Below are 25487 nucleotides of genomic sequence, written 5' to 3' on the forward strand. Positions count from 1 at the left end.
CTCCTGTACCAAGTCTACAGTCTCTGACCATCTCCTGTACCAAGTCTACAGTCTCTGACCATCTCCTGTACCAAGTCTGCAGTCTCTGACCATCTCCTGTACCAAGTATGCAGTCTCTGACCATCTCCTGTACCAAGTCTGCAGTCTCTGACCATCTCCTGTACCAAGTCTACAGTCTCTGGCCATATCCTGTACAGTACCAAGTCTGCAGTCTCTGACCATCTCCTGTACCAAGTCTGCAGTCTCTGACCCATCTCCTGTACCAAGTCTGCAGTCTCTGACCCATCTCCTGTACCAAGTCTGCAGTCTCTGACCCATCTCCTGTACCAAGTCTGCAGTCTCTGACCATCTCCTGTACCAAGTCTGCAGTCTCTGACCATCTCCTGTACCAAGTCTGCAGTCTCTGACCATCTCCTGTACCAAGTCTGCAGTCTCTGACCATCTCCTGTACAAGTCTGCAGTCTCTGACCATCTCCTGTACCAAGTCTGCAGTCTCTGACCATCTCCTGTACCAAGTCTGCAGTCTCTGACCATCTCCTGTACCAAGTCTGCAGTCTCTGACCATCTCCTGTACCAAGTCTGCAGTCTCTGACCATCTCCTGTACCAAGTCTGCAGTCTCTGACCATCTCCTGTACCAAGTCTGCAGTCTCTGACCATCTCCTGTACCAAGTCTGCAGTCTCTGACCATCTCCTGTACCAAGTCTGCAGTCTCTGACCATCTCCTGTACCAAGTCTGCAGTCTCTGACCATCTCCTGTACCAAGTCTGCAGTCTCTGACCATCTCCTGTACCAAGTCTGCAGTCTCTGACCATCTCCTGTACCAAGTCTGCAGTCTCTGACCATCTCCTGTACCAAGTCTGCAGTCTCTGACCATCTCCTGTACCAAGTCTGCAGTCTCTGACCATCTCCTGTACCAAGTCTGCAGTCTCTGACCATCTCCTGTACCAAGTCTGCAGTCTCTGACCATCTCCTGTACTATGTCTGCAGTCTCTGACCATCTCCTGTACTAGGTCTGCAGTCTCTGACCATCTCCTGTACTAAGTCTGCAGTCTCTGACCATCTCCTGTACTAGGTCTGCAGTCTCTGACCATCTCCTGTACTAGGTCTGCAGTCTCTGACCATCTCCTGTACTAAGTCTGCAGTCTCTGACCATCTCCTGTACTAGGTCTGCAGTCTCTGACCATCTCCTGTACTAAGTCTGCAGTCTCTGACCATCTCCTGTATCATGTCTGTAGTATGTCTGGGGGGCTCTTTCTAACAGAAGCCCTCTCTGTGTCCATCACAGAGGCCCCCCCCTCCAGGTCCCAATAAAGTACTCAGCTTCTCTTCCTGTATTTTGTTTATTGTTAACAGGTCATGTAAGGATCCCAGGGTAAGGAAGACTGTGTGGGGGAGCATATCTGAGTCATTGCCATAGAAACATTTGTACAGGGGAGGGTTTAGTAAAATGACCACGCCCATGTGGGGGGTCCAGAAATATTTCTGTACCCAGGAGCCTGTGACCCTAGGATCGGCCCTGTGCATGTGCATCATACAGCACTGCTGCAGCTGGACGGGGCTAGACAGTGCACCAAGTGTATCGCTTTAAAGTGGAGGTTCACCCGGAAATAAAAATTTTTAACCTTAGATTCCTGCTCATTTTGTCTAGGGGAATCGGCTAGTTTTTTTTAAATAGAAGCTGTACTTATCGTTTTAGAGATGCATTTTCTCCGCCGCTTCCGGGTATGGGCTGCGGGACTGGGCGTTCCTATTTTGATTGACAGTCTTCCGACAGGCTTCCGACGGTCACGATTTTCCGAAAGTAGCCGAACGTCGGTGCGCAGGCGCAGTATAGAGCCGCACCGACGTTTGGCTTCTTTCGGCTACTCGTGACGCGATGGATGCGACTGTCGGAAGACTGTCAATCAAAATAGGAACGCCCAGTCCCGAAGACCATACCCGGAAGCGGCGGAGAAGATCGCTCTCTAAAACGGTAAGTACAGCTTTGATTTTAAAAAAACTAGCCGACTCCCCTAGACAAAATGAGCATCAATCTAAGGGTAAATTTTTTTTTATGGGTGAACTCCCGCTTTAACTCTTGCTATTTAACACATGGCAATTTAGGGCTGTCATTTTGACAGCCGTAAGTAGCGGCGAAGGAGAGAAGCTAAACTTTTTTTTTACGACGTTTTCTCCTATGTCTATAATGGGTCATTTTCAACTTTGGGTGGAGTGTACCTTCAAGATAACTCCCCGTGAACATGCCATTGTATCTAGCTGTAAAAAAAAGGAATTGGGTAAGAAAACACTATGAAGTCTTACAGTTTTCACATCATTTGTGCCAATAATGCCTCCAATCTCTCCCAGGTCCCTCAGCAACAGGTTGAGAATCTCCGTGGCTCTCTTCTTCTGGTGGCTGCTGAGTTCCTGCAGTTGGTGAAGTTCCCGCTGTGTTGCAATCAAGCTGGTCTGTAAAAATGAGATTAGAACCGAGGGGTTAATGGTTATGCAGATATATACAAGTGCTAAGAGGATACTTCTTTTTTACAATATTTTAAGTTGGAGCTTTTTAAAGATTTTAATAAATTCAATTTTTTGGGATTTACACTTTCTTTTTAATATGTTTGACATCTGGGAAAGTTTTTTTGGTCTGGATACTTTACCTCAGGGGTTGAAAAATTTGCTTGGAATCTAGGAGCCAGCTAAAAAAGTTAGGAGCCAGAAAACGCACCCCGTCCCGACGAGCTTGCGCGCAGAAGCGAACACATACGTGAGCAGCGACCTCATATGTAAACTGAGTTCAAACCACACATGTAAGGTATCGCCGCGATTGGTAGAGCGAGAGCAATAATTCTAGCCCTAGACCTCCTCTGTAACTCAAAACATGCAACCTGTAGAGTTTTTTTAAACGTCGCCTATGGAGATTTTAAAGGGTAAAAGTTTGACGCCATTCCACGAGCGGACGTAATTTTGAAGCGTGACATGTTGGGTATCAATTTACTCGGCGTAACATTATCTTTCATAATATTTAAAAAAATGGGGATAATTTTACTGAGGTCTTATTTTTTAAATTAAAAAAAAGTGTAATTTTTTTCCCCAAAAAAGTGCGCTTGCAAGACCGCTGCGCAAATACGGCATGACAAAGTATTGCAACGATCGCCATTTTATTCTCTAGGGTGTTAGGATAAAAAATATATATAATGTTTGGGGGTTCTAATTAGAGGGAAGAAGATGGCAGTGAAAATAGTGAAAAATTACATTAGAATTGCTGTTTAACTTGTAATACCAACGGCCACCACCAGATGGTTGCCCCCCTTCCAAGCCAAGTCGCCAGGACCCCATTTCTAGTCGCCATGGCGACCTGGCGCCCAGGGATTTGTCGAGCCCTGCTTTACCTCACCATATCGGGTCCCTGTTTTGGAGTTGCCGTGGATGAGAGAGGAGATGATCTGCAGATCCGGTTCCCTCGAGTCCTTGATTTGGACATAAGCGCAAGCGATCCACCACTGTAGGGTGAGTTGGGTCCATATTGGAGGGTAAGTATTTATTTCTCCCCCCAGCCCTATCATGAGCACTGATAGGAGGCACTGATAGGTGGGATTGGTGAGGACCGATAGGAGGCACTAATGGGCATGATAGGCAGCACTGATGGGCATTGAGCACTGATAGGCAACACTGATGAGCTGCACTGGTAGGCGGTATTGATAAGCAATGATTGTTGGCGCTGATAGGTGGCACTGATGAGCACTGTTAGGTGGCACGGATGGACAATAAGCACTGATAGGTGAAATTGATGAGCACTGATAGGCGGCATTGAGGAGCAATGATTGGTTGCGCCAATAGGCTGCACTGATAGGGTGCATTGAGCACTGATAGGCAGAACTGGTAGGCGGCATTGATGAGCATGTGTGTTAGCCCAACATTGAAAGAACAATTACACACTTTGGCCCGGATTCACAAAGCACTTGCGCCGACGTATCTCCAGATACGCCGCGTAACTGAAAAATATGTGCAGTCGTATCTGTGCGCCAGACCCACATAATAAGATACGCCTAAAAACAGGCTTCATCCCACCGACGTAACTTGCCGGCGTAGAGTGGGCGCATATTTACGCTGGACGCATGTGGCGCTCCCATTGATTTTCGATTCAAATATGCAAATGAGGGAGATACGCCGATTCACGAGCGTACATGCGCCCGACGCAAGTGTGCGTAAGTTAAGCGTTTGTCGTAAAGTTATGCCCCATAAAGGAGGAGTAACTCAGCAGCATCCATGCAAAGGGTTGCACCAGGGAACACAAGCCGGCGTATTTTACGTAGTTTACTTTGGACGTGAATATGGCTGAGCGTAGGTTACGTTCACGCCGTAGGCAGTGATCCGACGTATCTTAGGGAGTAGTTCCGGCGTGATTCTGAGCATGCGCACTGGGATGCGTCCACAGGACGGCGCATGCGCCGTTCGTTATACATATCTGTCTGGCGCTCGGCCCATCATTTGCATGGGGTCACGCCTCATTTGCATGGCTCATGCCCACTTCCACCTACGCCGGCTTACGCCTAGGAAACCCAGCGCAGTTTTGGGAGCACTGGCTTTGTGAATTCAGTGCTTGCCTCTCTGCGTTGCGTCTGCGTAGCGTACAGGAAATACGCTACGGCGGCATAAATGTGCGCCGCTGTCTGTGAATCCGGGCCTTTGAATCCAAGTGGCCGTCTGCAGCGTCAATGTTCGGCCAACATTTCCGTTTCTAACAAGACCTCTGGAGTGCATTCTATTCTTTGGGGGGGGGGGGAATAAGAAATTATATATAAAACTGCGAGGAAGCATACACACGTCCAGTTTTCCGGCCAAAAGCTCTCCGCGCAGTTTTCCTGGCAGGAAAACCGGTCGTGTGTACAGGGCTTTACTCTAATTTTTGGGTATAATGGGTATTCTAAGTTCTGGTGACCTAGGGATTCCCAAAGAATCAGGGATGGTCTCTCACTTCCTGTTTGGCTAGAGGACAGGAAGTGAAATCTCCGCAATGGAACACAGATGGCAAAAAATAAAAAATATCTGACAGGGGTTACAACGCTTCTTTGCTTCATCCAAAAATGAAAAAATAAATAAAGGTTTTGCCTATAGTTCTTCAAGTTTGTTAACTGGTTTCCTAAAGCCTCATACTCACTAGACACACACCAAACAATTGTACTTTGGGAGAAAGTCAAGTGTAAGGCTGGGTTCACACCCAATACCGATGCAGCTCCCAGCAGGGGTCTGGCGCGTCCCCGTTTCAGATCGGATTTTAGCTCAAATTTTTGGCTGAATTCGGACCTGAAATGGACCAAAAGACGCACAGGGTCAGGGCAATTCACATCGGAGCCGCAGCAGAGATATGTGAACCGGCTCCATAGAGAGCCAGTCAAAATATTCCTGCTATTGCGAAGTGGAAACGGAGAAACCACATCCAATTCGCAATGGTATGAACCCAGCCTAAAGCCTCGTACACGTGTTTGGATTTTCCGCAGAAAAAACAGACTTTTCTCTGAAGGGCGTCGGCCATGAACTTGTCTTGCATACAAACAGGACACACACTTGTAGGCCAACAAACACGATCGTAGTGATGTACTATGTGAAATTTCAGCTCTTGAGCGCCACCCTTTGGGCACATTCTGCTAAAGTGGTGTTTGGCGAGCATCGATTCTGAGCATGCGTGTTTGTACTTTGGACTTTTGACTGATGGACTTGTGTACACAAGTTAGGAAAATCTGACAACAGACCGTTGTCTTCGGAAAATTAATAAGCCTGCCATTCAACATTTGTTGGCGGAAAGTCCGACAGCAATTGTCTACAAACGGTCGGATTTTAGATAGACCAACAGTCTGTCATCACACAATTCCCATCTAAAAATCAGATCGTGTGCACGAGGCTTAAGGCTGGATTCACACCTATGGAGAGAGAGAGCGCGAGAGAGCGCGCGCGAGAGAGAGAGAGCACGAGAGAGAGAGAGCGCGCACGAGAGAGCGCGCGAGAGAGAACGAGAGAGTGAGAGCGCGCGAGAGAGAACGAGAGTGAGAGAGAACGAGAGCGAGAGAGAGAGCGAGAGCGAGAGAGCGCTTAGGGGAAAACATTAGTCAGCCATCCAGTATGGGCGCGCCCCGTCTCGCCACCGCAAAATACAGCTAGAGGAAATTGGCCGCACACCACCGAAAGCTTGAATACAGTAAAATCGTTATCAGGATACAACCGGACACAGGGCCGATCCACCCTATAGGTTCACTATGCAAGCCGCTTAGGGCCCCGCAAAGCTGCAGGGGGCCCCCCAAACTACTAGAGGCCCCGCCTGGTGAGAAGTCATTTTCGACCCCTCACCCCGCTTCTCAACTCGCTGGCTGCATGGGAGAAGAGGTAAGAAGTCAGCACCCCCAGCTTCTTAACTTTAATATTTAATGTGACATGTCACCGACGTCAGTGCCCCCCCCCCCCCCACGTCTCAACTTTAATGTGACATGTCATTTTGCTTAGGGCCCCAGGGAGGTCAGGATCGGCACTGACAGGACGATAAGGGTAAGCTCAGGCGTGTTCGCAACTCCGTGTGCCCGGGCCAGCCAAGAAGCTGACACTCCGCAGTGCTAATCACAGGCAGCAAGACATTCCCCGATCCGTAGCTGCACAGATCAGGAAATGTCTCACTGTCTGCGACTAGCGCTGCGGAGTGACTGTTTCCTGGCGGATGTGGACAAGTGGAGCTGCGAACACGCTTGAGCTCATCCTTACAAGATGGTAGGTAGACACGTTTCACACTAATCCACGTTGGATTTGTGTGAAACGCATCTACCTACCATCCTGTTATATCCCGTCTGTTTGCCACGTGTGAAAAAGATTTTACTGCATTCAAGCCGTCGGCGGTGTGCGGCCAATTTCCTCTATATAAAACCAAGTGGCCATGTGCGATATTCCAGGCCAATCTCCAACGTCCTTTAGCTATGAGTAGACCTGTGCTTATAGGTTATAGATCGGCAATCTATACAAGTAGATCTATAGATTATAGGTAGACCTACGATTATAGGTTGTAGATCGATAATCTATACAGAAAACATGGCAATCAGACACACAAGATAAAATTCACTACACCATCCTATGAATATAAAACCGTTCTCTTCAACTAGCCCCGTCCTTGAGATGATCTACACTTCCCCAGCTACCAAAAGACTTTCCTATGACTTTTCAGAATAAGGACAAGGATAAAACACGCACAACCAAAGCGCATCTTACAGAAAGATTAAATGGTTTATTATACCAACGCATCTTTTGAACACGTCACATGACAATGTTCCGAGAGGAGCTGTAATACATCCAGATAACATGCGGCTTCTTATAAATGGAGAAACATCTTAATGGAGGTGCAAAGCAGATAAGAGAAACCCAATTTATCGCTGGAGACAATTCTCTTTCATACAGGTCACATTGCTGACCCTTTGTAAACCTTTAGACTTGAATCAGCAGATCCCAAATGACCGAGATTTTTATTCAATCAGGAAAATGAAATTACACGGATAACCCAGCAATGAAAAACGTTAAAAAAAATGTTGCGTTGTGACCTGCACCTCTACACTGGATGCAGTGACAGGTTTATATTTTGTGGTGGCTTAATTCAGTGCCATGTACTGTATATATAGCAGTATGGCATGGAGCCAGCATAGGATTTCTTTTGAAGGTACAGGATGAGCTGGGCTGAATCTTTCAGTAAATTATTGCCCAGGAGCGGTGCCGGTGATCTGACGATATGGTTCCGGCTATCGAGATGGTTCCTGTAAGGACTGCGCAGGCGCAATCCTTGCCGGCGAAAATCTCTGAACCTCAGCCGGCATCCAGGGCGACGTGGAATTTGAGGAAAGTGGCCAGTCAGCCTCACGTCCTCGCTCCGCTCGCTCGGCCTCCTGGCTCTTTTTTTAACATCCTCCAATCCACGGGGATGTTAAGGAATGAGCATGGATGCCAGCCGAGGTTCGGTGATTTCCGTTGGCCATGGATTGCACTTGCGCAGTCCTTACAGGAACCATCTCGATAGGGAAACCTTAACGACAAGTCACCGCTGCACCAAGTATGATTAACTTTGGCGTTGTGACATCATGGTCCCATTTACAGTGTGTCTGTGCTTCAATCTGAATTATAGCAAGTCCCCTGGGACTATCATGCTCTTCCTTTTATTTCACCAGTTGCCAGGCCACTGCCATTGAACTAGTATGTACCAGGACAATGGATGTACTTAAGCTGGCCACACATTCAGGGCCGGGTCTAGAAGGCGAGCGGACACCTGCCCCGGCGCTGTGTTGAGGGGGGAGCGCTGCTGAGTTGACTGCTTGTCCCACTACTTACGGACAGGAGTATAACTGCAGTGTCACTCCTTTCAGAAGGAGCAGTGGCCGATAGCTGCTGCTGTAAGGAGGATTTGGCTTTCTCCTCCCTCCAGCCTGCATAGGGCAGAAAGGAGCCAGCATAGAGACAGAACTGTCCTCAGTCTCAGCACCGCACTGCTAAGGATAGTGGACGGTGTCATTCCTCTGTTCCCCTTTCATGTGATTTGTCACATGACTGGGGAGAGGAAGGACGGGCTGTGAGTACTGATCTCACAGTACAGGGGGGAAGGGGCCCAACAACTTTGGAGCATGCAAATGTAAAGGGCGGACTCAACCGGGGACACCTAATGTAAAGGGCGGACTCAACCGGGGACACCTAATGTAAAGGGCGGACTCAACCGGGGACACCTGATGCGTGGTGCTGGGGACAATGAAATTCACCCATCTTTGCCCTGGCCGCTGGCCCCTTGTCCTGGCACTGCATACACGGATTGAAATTTTGGCTGGTTCTGAAAGGACTGGCCAGATCTCAATCCATGTATGTGCACCCTGGTTGTACAGAAGCCTTCCCCGCTACCAGAACACAATGATCAGTGCCGCTGGTTATAGCTGGCAATACCAAGCATTGTGTTCTGACCGCAAGGAAGCAACCCTGCTGGGGAAATCACATCGGGAGTGATTCACCACTCACTTTTTTTTTTTCATTGAACCCACTGGGTAACCAAAAAAAAAAAAAAAAAAAATCTATAATATATATATATATATATATATATATATATATATATATATATATATATATATATATATATATATATATAAAAAATGTATGGTCTGCCTTACTGGTTCTGGGTTAGCGCCTCATTAAGTAGTAAAGGATGACAGCACAGAAAATTGCACCATCAATTATGGCATCTATATTCCCATCTAGAAAGGTTCCCATTTAAAACCTTGATATTACTCTGTCTAATGCCGTTTATAAAATTCTAAATTTTATTACTGTAATGCAAACAGTCTGCATACACAATAATACGTTTATTTTATTTGTGGAACAAAAAAAAAAAATGAAGGAGCAGGCAGGCTCTTTGGGCCAGATTCACAAAAGAGATACGACGGCGTATCTCCTGATACGCCATCGTATCGCTGTGATCCGCCCATCCTAACTATGCGGCTGATTCATAGAATCAGTTCTGCATAGATAGCCCTAAGATCAGACAGGTGTAATTGACTTACACCGTCGGATCTTAGGATGCAATTCTATGCCGGCCGCTAGGTGGCGAGGCCATTGCGGTCGGCGTAGAATATGCAAATGACTAGTTAGGGCGATCCACGAACGTCCGCGTTACCCGTCGCTCTAACTTTACGTCGTTTCCGTCGAGATACGCGTCGTAAAATTAGGGCTGAGTCCTAGGTGTTCTAAGCAATGTTAAATATGGCCGTCGTTCCCGCGTCGAAATTTAAAAAATCATGTCGTTTGCGTAAGTCGTCCGTGAATGGCGCTGGACGACATTTACGTTAACGTCTAAACAAATGACGTCCGTGCGACGTCATTTAGCGCAATGCACGTCGGGTAATTTTCCCGACGGAGCATGCGCAGTACGTTCTGCGCGGGAACGCGCCCAATTTAAATGGTGCCCGCCCCATTTGAATTAGGCGGGCTAGCGCCGAGCGAAGTTAAGTTACACCGCCGCAAGTTTACAGGTAAGAGCTTTGTGAATCAGGCACTTACGCTGTAAACCTGCGGCGGTGTAACGTAAATGGGATACGTTACGCTGCCGTGGAGCATCGTAAATGTATCTGAATCTGGCCCTTTGTCTTTATTTTAAAAAAAGAGACATGCTTGCTTTCTTCTCAATAAGCATTACTGCCTGTTTGCAATATTCTTTAGAGGGAACACTAAGCTGTACGTGTACACCTTGGTGCCAGGTTGCACGCAGTATGCAGTGCGCGCCCCCAACACAAAACCTTGAGACCCCATAGAAGCATATGTGCAGAGGTGGCATGACATCCAGCTATATCCTGCTTATTCCTCCCCAGCCTCACTGTCCCTGGCATGTCCCATTCATTATGAGTCCCCCCCCCCCCCCCCCCAGTATAGAAGCTAAACATTGCATATGGACATTACTCAGTCTTCCTGCAAACATATTCTGCCTATGAATAATTTTTTTTTTATTATATTACATTTATTTATTTTGGCTCTATATACACTTTAGAGAGGAGCTCTGAACAAAGATGGCTTACTCCATTTAGGATATTGGATCCTTCTTCAGATATCCCATAATACTCCAATGCTTTACTTTTACGATGCTTATGCTTCCCTTAAATCTTCCCAGCTTTACACAATAGAAGAAATTCTAACAACAACTGTATAGAGTTCCATAATAAAAATAAAAGCATTTCAACAAATAAATTTCAGCCTGCAAACCAACAAGCTATCTGACACAAAGAGCACATGGATATCCCAAGTATCGAACGATGGATGATACAAAAGCAGATTTCTTACCGTTTTTTGCGCCAGCTCATCGGTCAGCTGCTCATTGGCTTTGGTCTTGTCCTCCACTTCTTGAGACTTCTGGTCATAATTCACAGCCAGTTCTTCCAAGGCTTGAAGAACCTCCTTCACTTCATCCTTGGCAGCATCATTCTCAATCTGTAGCCGAGTCAGCTCCTCTTGGATTTTCTCATAATCTCTGCGAGTTGATGCCAGGAGCTTAGGATGGAAGGAGAAATTTATGACGTGAAGGGACATGATAATGAGAAAAGGAAAGAAGAGCAGGGATGGACAAATGCCAGTAGCCAATGGTTCCTAACAATTAAAGCTGGCACCTAACTGAGGGTCTTTCTAGTTGTAGTGGTCAATGGAACTGGTTCTTAACCACTTCAATACAGGGCACTTATACACCTTCCCGCCCAGACCAATTTTTAGCTTTCAGTGCTGTTGCACTTTGAATGACAATTGCGCGGTCATGCTACACTGTAACCAAACTATTTTTATCATTTTGTACCCACAAATAGAGCTTTCTTTTGGTGGTATTTGATCACCTCTGGGATATTTATTTTCTGCAAAAAAATAAAAAAATGACCGAAAATTTAGAAAAAAAAAAAAAAAAAAAAGTTTTTTTGTTTCCGTTATAAAACATTGAAAAATAAGTACGTTTTCTCCTTCACTGATGGGCACTGATGGTACTGCACTGACGGGCACTGATAAGGCGGCACTGATTGGCACCGATGAGATGGCACTGATGTGGTGGCATTGATGGGCACCAATATGTGGCACTGATGTGGTGGCAGGGATGGGCACTGATAGGCGGCACGGATGGGCATAGATGGGCACTATCGTATGTGTTGTACTAATGGATGCCAATCAGTGCCAAATGCCTGCCAATCAGTGATGCCCATTGTGGGCACTGATTGGCATCCATTTTTTGTGTCCTCCTTATCCCTGGTGGTCTAGGGTGGCATACTTTTTTTTTTAATCCCTGGTGGTCTAGTGGCCATCCCTGGTGGTCTAGTGGGCATCCTTGGTAGTCCAGTGGGCATCCCTGGTGGTCCAGTGGCCATCCCTGGTGGTCCAGTGGGCATCCCTGGTGGTCCAGTGGGCATCCTCGGGGGGGGCTGTGCTGATAATCGATCAGCACAAGCCCCCCCGTCACAGGAGCAGCCGATCGGCTCTCCTCTACTCGCGTCTGACAGACGCGAGTGAGAAAAAGCCGATTACCGGCTTTTCCTATTTACATCGTGATTGGACACGGCTGATCACGTGGTAAAGAGTTTCCGTGAGAGACTCTTTACCTTGATCAGTGTTGAGGGGTGTCAGACTGACACCCTGCAACAACGATCGCCGTGATGCGCGCCCACGGGGGCGCGCAGCGGCTCAGAATCCTGGGGACGTCATATGACGTCCAGTCAGGATTCTACAACCACTTTGCCGACGTCAATTTGTCATTGGCGGGCGGCAAGTGGTTAGAAAAAAAAAAATGCTGGCTCCTACACTGGAAAAGGCTGGCTCCTGAAATCCAGATTAAATTTGTCCACCCCTGGTGTAGTGTAAATTACATCCAGATCCTGGCCCACTACTGACCACATAACTCCAGTTTATGTGTGACTAGCACTTGAACAGTGGCAATAGTGCCAACTTTCATAACTCAATACCTGAATTTCTGGTATTCCGTTGTCTATGCAAACAGTCCATTGTCAGCTGAACTCAGGAGCATCAGAAACCTTACCATGATCCACAGAGCGCCTAGACTCATACCTCCATGGAAACCCTGCCCCCTCACAACCATGAGGTTCTAAGAGGGAGTACAGTGGAACCTTGGTTTACGAGTAACGTGGTTAACGAGTGTTTTGAATAACGAGCAACTTTAAAAAAAAAAATCTGATTCAGTTTGCGAGAGTTGTCTTGCAAAACAAGCAGAATTCAAGCTAATGGGGTGTGCAGTACCGCATTTGGCCAGAGGCGCGGGGGTGTCGGTGACATTCGGAACGGTTCGGTATTGCATGCCATAGAAGTAAATGCGGAACAAATTATTTTTCGTTTCCATTGACTTCTATTGGGGAAACTCGCTTTGGATTAGCAAGCGCTTTGGATTACAAGCATTCTCCTGGAACGGATTATGCTCTTAATCCAAGGTTCCACTGTACTCCAGTTTCCTCCCACACTCCAAAGACATGCTGGTAGGTTAATTGGCTCTAGTATGTATGAATTTGAGTTAGAGACCTTTTAGATTGCAAGTTCCTGAAATAAAATGCATACAATCTAATCCTTGTCCCAATGGATGTGCCAACACAACTCCCTTCTCTATTGAATAAATTAACTACATGCAATAGAGATTTTTCAAAACTAAAAAGTACCATCTATGTGAATCAATGGACTTCTAGCAGTGTGTGTGTGTGTGTGTGTGTAGGTTTGTACTTGACAGTAACTTACCTCATCTTGATCAAGCATTTGTTGCTTCAATGTCTCAGACAACTGACTCTGCTGGTTAATTTCATCATCCTGGAGGAGAGAAAAAAAGTCAGATATGGAACCATCTTTTTTTATGTAGTGAGCGAGTACAACTGAACTTAAAATTACATGCAAAAAAAAAAGTGTCTTATTTACTGCATATGACCAGATTGTCAATATCCCCCCACCAATCTTAAGCGGCTCCTCTGCACGCGCTTTCCTCTCCCACCTTTCACCCGTCTGGGGTTCTAGGATGCCCCATTGCCTACCAGAGCATATTCGCCCCTTTTTAACAAATGAAACCACCAAACTCCTTATTCACTCCCTCGTTATCTCTCACCTTGACTATTGCAACTCTCTTCTTATTCGCCTGCCTCTCCATAGGCTATTCCCTCTTCAGTCTATCATGAATGCTGCTGCCAGACTTATCCACCTTACCAATCGCTCAGTATCTGCCAAACCTCTCCTCCAATCCCTACACTGGCTCCCGATCACCCAGCGAATTAAATTCAAAATGCTAACCACAACCTACAAAGCCATCCACAACTCTGCCCCAATCTACATCACCAATCTGGTCTCCAAACCTATGCCAAACCGTCCTCTCCGCTCTTCTCAAGACCACCTACTGTCAAGCTCTCTCGTCTCCTCCTCCCATGCTCGTCTCCAGGATTTCTCCAGACCCTCTCCCATCCTCTGGAACTCACTACCTCAACCTGTCCGGCTATCCCCTACTCTTGCTACCTTCAGGCAATCCCTGAAAACTCACCTCTTCAGGGAAGCCTATCCAGTGTTGCCAACTGCCCATATTTTTACGGACAGTTCATAAAAACGGGCACTTTTTTCCCCCCGTTGGTAAATGTCCGTGGTTGTGGGAATGTGCCAGTAAAAATAGCCGAGATCGGTTTGGCTTGGAACTGCGCATGGAGATTGGAGGCAGGCTGTGATGGTGCCTATGATGGCACCGCAGAGGGAGATTGGAGGCAGGGGGAGATTGGAGGCACTGCACAGGGGGATAGTGGCACCGCAGAGGATGGGGGAAGGAGACAGGGGTTGTTGGTGGCACCGCAGAGGGGGGTGGAGGCAGCCTAAATGTGCGCCCACCCTACACCGGCAAGCTACGTCAGCGGTGTGTAGCCTGGTTTTAGGCGCATATCTGTTTGAGGGTCTGGCGCACATTTGCACTTACGTCGGCGTAACTTGTTATACCTTGGCGTAAGTGCTTTGTGAATCTGGGCAATTGTGCTCCCTCGGCGGGGGAGATGGGGAGAGTTCCTGGCCAGCAGAATCCAATTACCACTGCTAGCGGCTATAGCTGTAGAAAAATCCGACATGCTGGTTGTATCCAAATTGGTACAATCAGCCTGCCCATACATGGTTTGAAATGCAGCATGTTCTTGCTGAAATAGCTGAATTTTGATCGTTGTATGGCAGACTCAAGTTAGAACGCAAGAGAAGGACTGGGACCACCCATAAATATACTATTTTCAGCTACAAGAAGGAGACCCGAATATAGCAAAGGACCATGACAGGCAGATAACCTCGAGGGTTCCCAAAGTTGCATAAGCAGCAAGGACTCTACAGGCCAATTACATCTATAACAAATATTTTTGGATGGTAGGATCTTCATGGGAAGAACATATTCCGAAAGAACATATTCTGAAAGAACATGGCACACATTCAAGTCTCCTTAATAAGACATCTGCATAGTTAGAACAAATTTCACATCTCATTTAATTAGCGGTTCTGCTAATTACAGTTACAAGTGATCACTATAGATCTCGATGATAGAGATGGTAGCCCTTTGTTTAATTATTGTACTCTGCAAATCTCTGAACACAATACGCACAAAGAGCAGTAAAAAACACATAATTATGATGAAGCGCACCATCATTACCACCAATTATAAAAAGGGTCAGCAAACCCCCAAAACCTTGAAAATTAATACAGCTAAAATGTGCTACATTTCCAGTAATAATATTACTATAATAAGTGTTTAGATAGTAAACAAACATGAATAAACTGCCCTTATTTGGCTGGAGAATTGAAAACTTTGCTTGAGAGTTGCAAATAGCAAGAAACAGACGTCATCCAATACAGTGCATCCGGAAAGTATTCACAGCACTTCACTTTTTACACATTTTGTTATATTACAGCCTTATTCGAAAATTTATAAAATTCATTATTTTCTTCAAAATTCTACTAAACATTACCCCATGATGACAATGTGAAAGAAGTTTGTTTGAAATCTTTGCAAATGTATTAAAAATAAAAAAACGAAAAAAAATCCCATGTACATAAGTATTCAGGGCCAGATTCACAAAAGGGATACGCCGTTGTATCTCTGTTTCTATCTATGCGACTGATTCATAGAATCAGTTACGCATAGATATCCCTAAGATCCGACAGGTGTAATTGTTTTACACTGTCGGATCTTAGGATGCAATACCGCGTCCGCCGCTTGGAGAGAGTTTGCGTCGTAAACCAGTGTCGGGTATGCAAATTAGGAGTTACGGCGGATCCACGATGGATTTTCGCGTTCGCTACGTCGCCGCTAGTCTAGTTTCCCGTCGCAAAGTTAGTCGTCGTTTTAGGTGCCCTAACTTTAGTCAGCAAACGCATTGCTGTCTAAAGTATGGCCGTCGTTCCCGCGTCAAAATTTAAAAATGAACGTCGTTTGCGCAAGCCGTCCGGGAATACGGAATTACGCTACGCGCGTCGCCGTTCGAAAAAATGGCGTGACGCGCGCAAAGCACAACGGGAATTGCGAAACGGAGCATGCGCGGTAGGTCCGGCACGGGAGCGCGCCTAATTTAAATGGCACACGCCCATTTGAATTGGTCCGCCTTGCGCCGGAGGCCGCCGGCGTAGTTTTCATCGCAAGTGCTCTGTGAATCAGGCACTTGCGATGAAAACTTGCGGCGGTGTAACGTATCTACGATACGTTACGCCGCTGCTCCCCTACGTGAATCTGGCCCTCAGAGCCTTGGCCATGACACTCAAAATTGAGCTCAGGTGCATTCTGTTTCCACTGATCATCCTTGAGAGATTTCTACAACTTGATTGGAGTCCACATATGGTAAATTCAGTTGATTGGACATTATTTGGAAAAGCACGCACACCACACATTCCGAGACAGAATTGTATCGAGGCACAGATCTGGGGAAGGCTACAGAGCTACAGAGCTCCAGAGTTTCTCTGTGGAGAGAGAAGAACCTTCCAGAAGAACAACCATCTTTGCAGCACTCCACCAATCAGGCCTGTATGGTAGAGTGGCCAGACGGAAGCCTCTCCGGGCACATGACAGCCCGCCTGGAGTTTTCCAAAAGGCACCTGAAGGACTTTCAGACCATGAGAAACAAAATTCTCTGTTCTGAAGAAACAAAGATTAAACACTTTGGTCTGAATGGCAAGTGTCATGTCTGGAGGAAACCAGGCACTGCTCATTACCTGGACAATATTATCTCTACAGTGAAGCATGGTGGTGAAATCATCATGCTGTGGGGATGCTTTACAGCGGCAGGAACTGGGAGACTAGTCAGGGTTGAGGGAAAGATGAATGCAGCAATGTACAGAGAAAACCTGATGAAAACCTGCTCCAGAGCGCTCTGGACCTCAGTCTGTGCAAAGGGTTATCTTCCAACAGTACAACGACCCTAAGCACACAGCCAAGATAGCAAAGGACTGGCTACGGGACAACTCTAAAATGTCCTTTAGTGGCCCAGCCAGAGCCCAGACTTTAACCCGATCGAACATCTCTGGAGAGGTCTGTAAATGGCTGTGCACCAATGCTCCCCATCCAACCTGATAGAGCTTCAAAGGTCCTGCAAAGAACAATGTCCAAAAATAGGTGTACCAAGCTTGTAGCATCATATTCAAAAAGACTTGAGGCTGTAATTGGTGCCAAAGGGGCTTCAACCAAAGTATTAAGCAAAGGCTGTGAATACATTATGTACATGGGATCTTTTTCCTCCTTTTTTATTTTTAATAAATTTGAAAAGATTTCAAACTTCTTTCACATTGTCATTGTGGGGTAATGTTTGTAAAATTTTGAGGAAAATAATGAATTTAACCCATTTTGGAATAAGGTTGTAACCTAACAAAATGTGCAGCGATGTGAATACTTTCTGGATGCACTGTATGGAGCTGGAGTGTCAGAAAAAACGCAGAAATACCTTTTAGGCTCAACTTTGGGAAAGTAAAAATCCACTTTTGGAGGACAGGCTCAGCGGTTTTCCCAACCCTTGATTAAAAAAGGGAATCGAGGACAGTGAGGTGCGCATTTTGGATAGAGAGAACTGGGTTTAAACAGGCCTAAAAAGGAGGGGCTAGATTCAGATATCTGCGCCCATTATTACGGCGGCGCAGCACATCGTATTTACGCTGAGCCGCCGTAAGTTAGAGAGGCAAGTGCTGTATTCACAAAGCACTTGCCTCCTAACTTACGGTGGCGCATAGTAAATGGGGCCGGCGTAAGCGCGCCTAATTCAAATGATGATGAGGGGGGCGTGTTTTATCTAAATTAATGGTGACCCCATGCACCGTTCGTGAAACAATCCCAGTGCGCATGCTCGAAATTCCGCCGCAAATCGTCATTGCTTTCGCCGTGAACGTAAATTATGTCCAGCCCTATTCGCGAACGACTTACGCAAACGACGTAAAAAATTCAAATTTCGAAGCGGAAACGTCGTCCATACTTAACATTGGCTGCGCCTCCTAATAGCAGGCATAAGGTTACGCTGAAAAAGTCTAACGTAAACGACGTAACTAAATTGCGCCGGGCGTACGTACGTTTGTGAATCGGCGTATCTAGGTCATTTGCATATTTTACGCCGAAAACGCCGGAAGCGCCACCTAGCGGCCAGCGTAAATATGCACCCCAAGATACGACGGTGTAAGAGACTTACGCCAGTCAGATCTTAGGCTAATGTCGGCGTATCTTGCTTTCTGAATACAGAAAAAAAGATACGCCGGCGCAGCTTTGAATTTACGCGGCGTATCTATAGATACGCCGGCGTAAATCAATGCTGAATCTAGCCCGAGGCATCTACATCAAACTGGAACAACCATCACTAAACAGTGGTGGTGGCCTTTGTCGCATTTAATATAATTTTAACATCTCTATTCCATCATTATGCCAAAAATTCACCCCTTCAGCAATCTAAATCGAAGGCTTAAAAAGGAGAAGTGTGGGAAGCCCAAAAAAAATAATAACCTATACTCCCCTATATACTGCAGAATCGTTCCAATGCTGGAGCTGTCCCCAACTGGCTCTAGACCCAAGAACTGAGCGATGACATGACTGCTGACCACGCATGTTCTTGTTCCGCTCTGAGCACAGTAGTGGTGTGTCAATCACAATTCTCTACTCTGCCACTCCAGCACTCACTGGAGCGCCTGACTGTGGAAGGGGCGGGAGCTGCTGACTCTCAGCCACAAGCTGAAAGGCTGAGCCAGCTGCCAGTAAGGCATCTTGGTGGCTCCCGACATTGTCAGGATCTGTCAATAGTCTGGAGCGGGATGGTGACGTCAACAAACTGGGTCACAGGAGAGCATAAGTACACTCCTGTGACTCACATGAGAAGTACGGCAAAAAAAAGAGCTTTGGCCATACTTCTTTTGAAGTAGAACTAAAAACTTAAAATTTTGTTTATTTCATCTGTGTTCCATATACAACCAAGCAGTGGCCGCGCGTCCATAGTGGGCGCAGGAGCGCCGTCCACTCTCTCCTGCACTGTCACTCAACATACATAGATTCATGCATTGCATGAATCTTTGTATTGTCGCCACTGCCGTCCACTATTTAGGTGGCCGGCCCCCTGCTGAGCGCCGGCCATCTGAATAACAGCAGTGGGTGTGTTTTGGAAGGGTGGGCTCTAATCGGCTTCCAAATGGTTGACCAAAGGGTGCACAGGGTGTGCGTTCCCTGGTCAACACTGACACACGCCTCAGCCAATCAGGTTTACCGGGTCTGGTTACCGGTCACCTGATTGGCTGAAGCGACATCGAGGGCGGGAGAAGACATCGAGGGAACGTGGAGAAGGATCGCTGACCCAAGAAAGATAAGTGCCGGGTGGGGGGAATCTGGTGGCTGCGTTTGATGGGCACAGTGGCTGCATTTGATGGGCCGGGGAGGCTGCAATTGATTTTTTTTTGTTTTCGTTTGTTTGCACCCCCCAAAAAATTTTGAGCGACAGCCGCCACTGCAGCCAAGACTAAAAAAATACCAGACTCTACCTTGTCATCCAGCTGCCGGTACAAGCTGGCAATATCCTCTTCAAATTTCTTCTTCTCCTCTGAAGAGATGCAGGCAGTGGCTGGGGATAGGTTGTCAATTATTGGCGTGTTGTCACATGGCTCAAAGCTCTTTTGATCCTTAGAACTTGTTTGTTCGTCCAGTGGCACAGCATCACCTAAGACAAAAATATAAAAGGTCTTATTGCTGCATCACAAGGACTGACCCTTACTAGAAGATATAAAATCACATTGGCTCCCTTTCCCAGTGCATATGACAAAGCCTCATTCAGCAGAATTCCTCTCACTTCCTGCACTGTGACAACTTTGTTACCAGCACAGAAAGTTAGGGAAATTCTTTCAACATTGACACAGACACCAAAAGCTGATGGGGATTCTAACCTTTACCGTAGCCTTTGCAGTGGGGGCTAGGACTGCACTGCAAGGGTTAATTGCTCATTTAGGTCTAGGGGAAATAAGAAAAATATTCCTACCAGATCCTTCACTCCTCCCCACAGCTAGACCAGTCCCCACATCGTCCACGCCACCACGCTCCACCGGTGTAGGACGACGTAATCAAGACCACAGCCCTGCTCTGGAAGTAAGAATGCCGAGAGACAACCCAACGCCAGATCGTGGCGGGCATGGGGTAAGTAAAACCGTTTCTCCCATCCCGTGGACAAAACAAGCTATTAACCCAAGCATTGGGGGGCACAGCCCAGCTGCAAGGGATAGTTTTTCCTCCCTTGAGTTTGGCCTTAGAGAGATATTGTTATGTTGCCTATTCAGGCCAAAGTGCTGATAGCCCATTCCAACAGCAAAGTATACTACCCACTATGTGGTCCCTACTCACCTCACTGCAGCAGTCCACTTAAGGTAAGCTCCATGTCAGCACTGCCAACCCTCAGGTAACTATGCTCTAGAGACCAATCACCAGGCCCAAAGGGAGGATCAGCCAATCTACTTTAAAAATGGTTTATTAGCATCTCTATAAAATCCTATGGGCAAGCAAACCCTATCAGAAGCAGGTCAAGTGCTGGTCAGCATGAGGTCAACTGTAAGTGAAATGCACTTGTGAATAAATTCTGAATGATCTCAGAAGCATCTCAAAACTGATGTCATCAACACAAGTCTGAAGCCTTTCAACAAAAGCCCTAAAGCCGAACTAAAAGGATCAAAACACTTTTAGTTCCGACACCTGTGAGGTCCCTCATCAGCTCCAGCACCTTCTTCCGGGTGCCGCTCGTCGGCACAGGATGAAGTCACTCCCACTTATAAGCAAGAATGCAGTCATTTTGGCACATCGGCATTGTGCCAGAATGTAAACTGAATTGTACAGTTCAATGTACATTCCGCAGAGGACTGAACAAGCCGGTGAGCATTTAATTGCAGTAGACACATTATGGCAGGGTTTGACAAATCCCAGGTGCCAGGTCGCCATGGCGACTAGAAATTTCATCCTGGCGCCTGGGCTTTTGCCAGCCCACTGTTTGTACCAGGCAGCAGCAATTCCTATTCTATAATAAAAAAATGTTAGTGTTAAAACTTTAGCTTTGCTGTTTACCCGAAGCAGAGCTAAGGTTTTTCTTCTTCACATACTGGCACCCCCGTGTATTCTCTCCGCTCATTCCCCCAGTAGATCAGCTCCTTCTGTGCAGAAAAGTTCTCCCACACCTCCCTTTTCTTCGGCATTAGCCAATCCGTGAACATCGTGGTTCACCTCTCCTCCCTACTAGTCCCCGCGCACAGTGCTGGAGACAAGCAGGGAGGGTAGCAGAGTTCATCTCATACAGCATGTTACACATAACATATTACAAGTTTTAACCCCAACATACAGAGTTTTGAACGAGACAGCTGCCAGATTTTGAATTTATAAATTAATAGCTTTTGTTTTATTCTGACATTTTATACTTTGAACAGAAAACTGACACATTGCATAAAACATCTGTTGAGTCACATCAGAATATATTCATTATCTGCGCAAGTTAAATACCCATGATATTTTGCCCATGATATTTGGTTCTAGACTTCTTTACGTGAAATTTAAAAAAAACTTTTTTTTTTTTTGGAAACGAAAGCTTTGTTAGTTAAAAAAAAAAAAAAAAACAACTGACTCCTAGGTTCAAAGCAAATTTGTCAAGCGCTGTTTTATGGGGCTGATTTACTAAACTGGGAGAGTGCAAAATCTGGCGCAGTTCTACATAGAAAACTAATCAGGTTTTATTGGTCTAAGCTTAATTCAAGAAGCCGATTGGCTGCCACGCACAACTGCACCAGATTTTGCACTCTCCAGTTTTAGTAAATCAACTCCTACATGTCAAATGACTACAGACAAAAAGCCTGCCCAGTCGTAATTTTTTTTTTTTATTTAGTTCAACTTTATTAACATTCATGGATGAATATGTCAAAGCTTTAGGCAATGGTTAATGGATCAAGTTAAAACTATAGAACAGGGATATGCAATTAGCGGACCTCCAGCCATTTCAAAACTAGTCCCATCATGCCTCTGCCTCTGGGTTCATGCTTGTGGCTGTCAGAGTCTTGCTATGCCTCATGGGAATTGTAGTTCTGCAACAGTCCACTAATTGCATATCCCTGCTATAGAAGGTAGTTTATGCTTTCAAGCACGCAGCCAATTCCCTTCAGGGAATCCTGCCAGGGGCGGCCAGTGGAGGGGGAGCCAACAACCAATTCCCCCCCTAAGTGGCACCCTGCCCCCACTGTTCGCCAGTCGATCTGGCCCTTACCCCATTATAGCGAGTTTGGATGGCAGGCAGCGTGGTGCAGTGAGCTCCGGTCCTCTCCTCCATGGAGCTGTTCAGCTCTTCCTCCTAGGCATCCAATAGGATCGCTACTACTAACACCAGTGCGACTGGGCTCACCATGGGGGGTGGACCCCAAGACAGCAGGAAGGTGGCCCACTGTGGGACCGTAATAAAGGGTCCCACGATGGGAGAAAAAGGTCCACCAGGATCAGTGTAAAGGGCCCCCGTTGGGAGCCAGGAGGGCCCTTCGTGGTTTCTGGCACTGGGGCCCTTAAAGTTCTAGTTACGCCTCTGTCACAACGGCAAAATTAGAACCAAAATATCTGATGAGGTTTGGCTTGGCATTTAACTATGTTGTTTATGTACGCATGGCATTTTGCAAAGAACTTTACATTGAGTTTACTTCTGGTATGTTATTTGGCTAACCACACTTTTTCTATGTTTTTATGTATAGTATTGGGATGGAGGAGACTTGCGGGTGACACCAGACCATTTTCCTTTTAAAATATATGATGAGCACCTTGAGAAATCATTGAGAATTGCTACTACATCCATTGAACCAGATATTGATGCGTTAGATTATCAAAATATCGCTCTAGTCTTCTGCTGCCCTCTTTTACTTTTATAATAAAAAAATATTACAAAAAAAAGTTATTACTCAGATAGGTCCATGATTTATACCAGTGATCTGCCAGACTTTTTCTGCTCATCAGCTATACTTATTGTTCGTGTATTCTATGTGTAGCCCAAGACAAATTTCTCTTCTTCCAATGTGGAACAGAAAGATCAAAAGTTTGGACACCCCAGACTTACATGGTTGTACAGTACATTAGGCTTTAATGCAACGTATCTTACATTCCATACAAGCCACTTTTGTATATCTGAAAACATCTGTAGCCAATGTGACTTAATTTTAGGTTTAGTGATCCCTTTAAATGAAAGCATTCTCTATGGGCTCAACGTGCCAGAACTCCGCAGCCACCGACAGCACCATTTCTCAGTGTCCGGATGCAGATAACTAAATCTAGGAAATTCACTCGTGTTCATCAGAGAACTGCTGTAGAGCGCGATAAATAAAGTCGCTATTGAAACTGTAATCACATTTGTGAGACATAAACTCGACAACCTGGAGGACCTGCCAGCCGCCGTAACCATGGCAACGTCATGGCTCTAATCAAAAATACATTCAGCGCTGTGCAGTCAGTGAAGCCCCAGGGATGTCTAAAAGCCAGAATACAAGAAAGAAGAGCACACAGCCAAGGCAGGGAAATACTCGTGTTTAGGGCACTTTGGCGTCATTAAATCAGTGGTCTCCAAACTGCGGCCCGAGGGCCGGATGCGGCCCTTTACTTGCCTTTATCTGGCCCTTGGAGCACTATCCCTCCCACTGATACAAGACACTATTCTGCCATCTGACACCGACAATGGAGCACCATTTCTCCCACTAAAGCCGCGTACACACGATCAGTCCATCCGATGAGAACGGTCTGAAGGACCGTTCTCATCGGTTAACCAATGAAGCTGACTGATGGTCCGTCGCGCCCACACACCATCGGTTAAATAACCGATCGTGTCAGTTCAATGCTTCCAAGCACGAGTCCTCACACCATAAATGGGGCAATATTCCTGCCTATGATACCAACGATGGGGCACTATTCCTTCCCCTAATACCAGATGTTTAGTCCCACTGATGCCAGGAAAATTTCCAACCCCGCTGGCCAAAGTTCGGCCCTCCAAAAGTCCGAAGGACAATAAACCGGCCCTTTGTTTAGAATGTTTGAAGACCCCTGCATTAAATGCTGCACCGTCATCCACAGAGAACACATCATGCAAAACAGGAGTATGCATTTGTATAAATTTCAGGGTTTTTTTTGTTTTTTTTTAAGCGTTACATACTTTTTTTTGCATGAATAACAACGTCAAAACAAAACAGTTTAATACTAAAATACTAGGGATGAGTGGAGTGATTTTGGCTTAATGGATTTTGCCATCAAATTGCATTAGACACTAATTTTGATATGCGAGCGGGAAAAAACTAACTACCTTTAAAAGTTGAATTGAAATAAAAATGATAAAAGCAGCCGACAGGCAAGGTTTTTTTATGACAAAATAGATCCTATAGGTCTTTTCTGTCAATAATCTACCTGCCTGTTGGCGGCAATATACACTGAGCCCCACATGCACAGTTTAATGTACGTTTATGGAACTGTACCGTGATGATGTGACTTCCATGCGCATGGGTGGGAGGGACGTTATCGTGGTCTGCCTTTTTGAGTGGCTGAACAGAGCGAACCCAGAAAGAAGGCCAGGATAAGACGGAGGTGCCCATGACCAGCTGGAGTGCTGACAGCGCTCCCTGGAGGGCACCGTTTGACAAGCAAGTCTGCAGCGCACACTAGCCCATTATGGCATAAAGCTCCTGGGGGGGGGGGGCGGGGGGGGGGGGCTCGGGGTCATTTATTTTAAACTTCTCCTTTAAAATCCATACAAATCGAAATTTGGCCAAAGTGGCCCTGCCAGAGAGTCTATTCTAGTTATGCTGCATGAAGAATACTCAGAAGATCATTTGTAAGTAATTTCCTTACCACTCCTCCATCTGTTTAGCTCCATCTCCAGGTGCTGAATGATATTCTTGAGCGTTTTGTTTTTATCCTTCTCTTTTTCATATTTCTTCTTCCACTCCTCGGCAGTGAGCTCCAGATTGACAGATACGGTGTTCTTAATAGTCTTAGCCCTGCAACCAAATAAAAAGTAAAACCAAGATGGATTCCGTAGACATCAAGGTTCTCTGCAAAGTCAAGGGGTAGATCGCTTACCGTTGGCCAAACATGAGGGTGGACTTCGTCTCAGCATCATTGAAGATGGATGGAGAGCAGCAAATAATGATAGTAGTTCGACAGTTTCCACCGAGAGAGTCCTGCAGTATCCTGGTCATTTTGCTGTCCCTGTATGGTACATGGGATTTCTACAGGAAAAATAAAAAGGGACAAATACCAAATGTGGTCATTCATTTTACTCATTACAGATCAGGAATTCTAACTGTACTCAGACGTCACTAGCTGCATGCTTGTTCTAGGTAAGTGACTGGGGAAGCACTAAAACCAGACAGGGCAGGGTTTTTAGAAAGTTGGCAAGGGCACCTTTTCTTAACTTTTTCTTTTAAGTGTCATTCTTGGATGAAAAATAAAAGGGGTCTATTACACCAATCCAGAGGAAAAAGGAAAAAGGAA

General features: G+C 46.1%; 1 protein-coding gene across 1 annotated transcript in view; it reads right to left on the minus strand.

Annotated features, from left to right (window-relative positions):
• Positions 1-25487, minus strand: part of KIF5C (kinesin family member 5C) — a 129060-nt gene that overhangs the window by 54015 nt on the left and 49558 nt on the right. The window contains exons 10-15 of the mRNA XM_040358021.1: positions 25074-25222; positions 24843-24991; positions 19496-19671; positions 13244-13312; positions 10817-11023; positions 2303-2449 (exon numbers count right to left, since the gene is read on the minus strand). Coding sequence (XP_040213955.1) covers positions 2303-2449; positions 10817-11023; positions 13244-13312; positions 19496-19671; positions 24843-24991; positions 25074-25222 — 897 coding nt within the window. The remainder of the gene's footprint in view (positions 1-2302; positions 2450-10816; positions 11024-13243; positions 13313-19495; positions 19672-24842; positions 24992-25073; positions 25223-25487) is intronic.

This window comes from Rana temporaria, chromosome 6, assembly GCF_905171775.1.
Source record: "Rana temporaria chromosome 6, aRanTem1.1, whole genome shotgun sequence".
Lineage (NCBI taxonomy): Eukaryota > Metazoa > Chordata > Amphibia > Anura > Ranidae > Rana > Rana temporaria.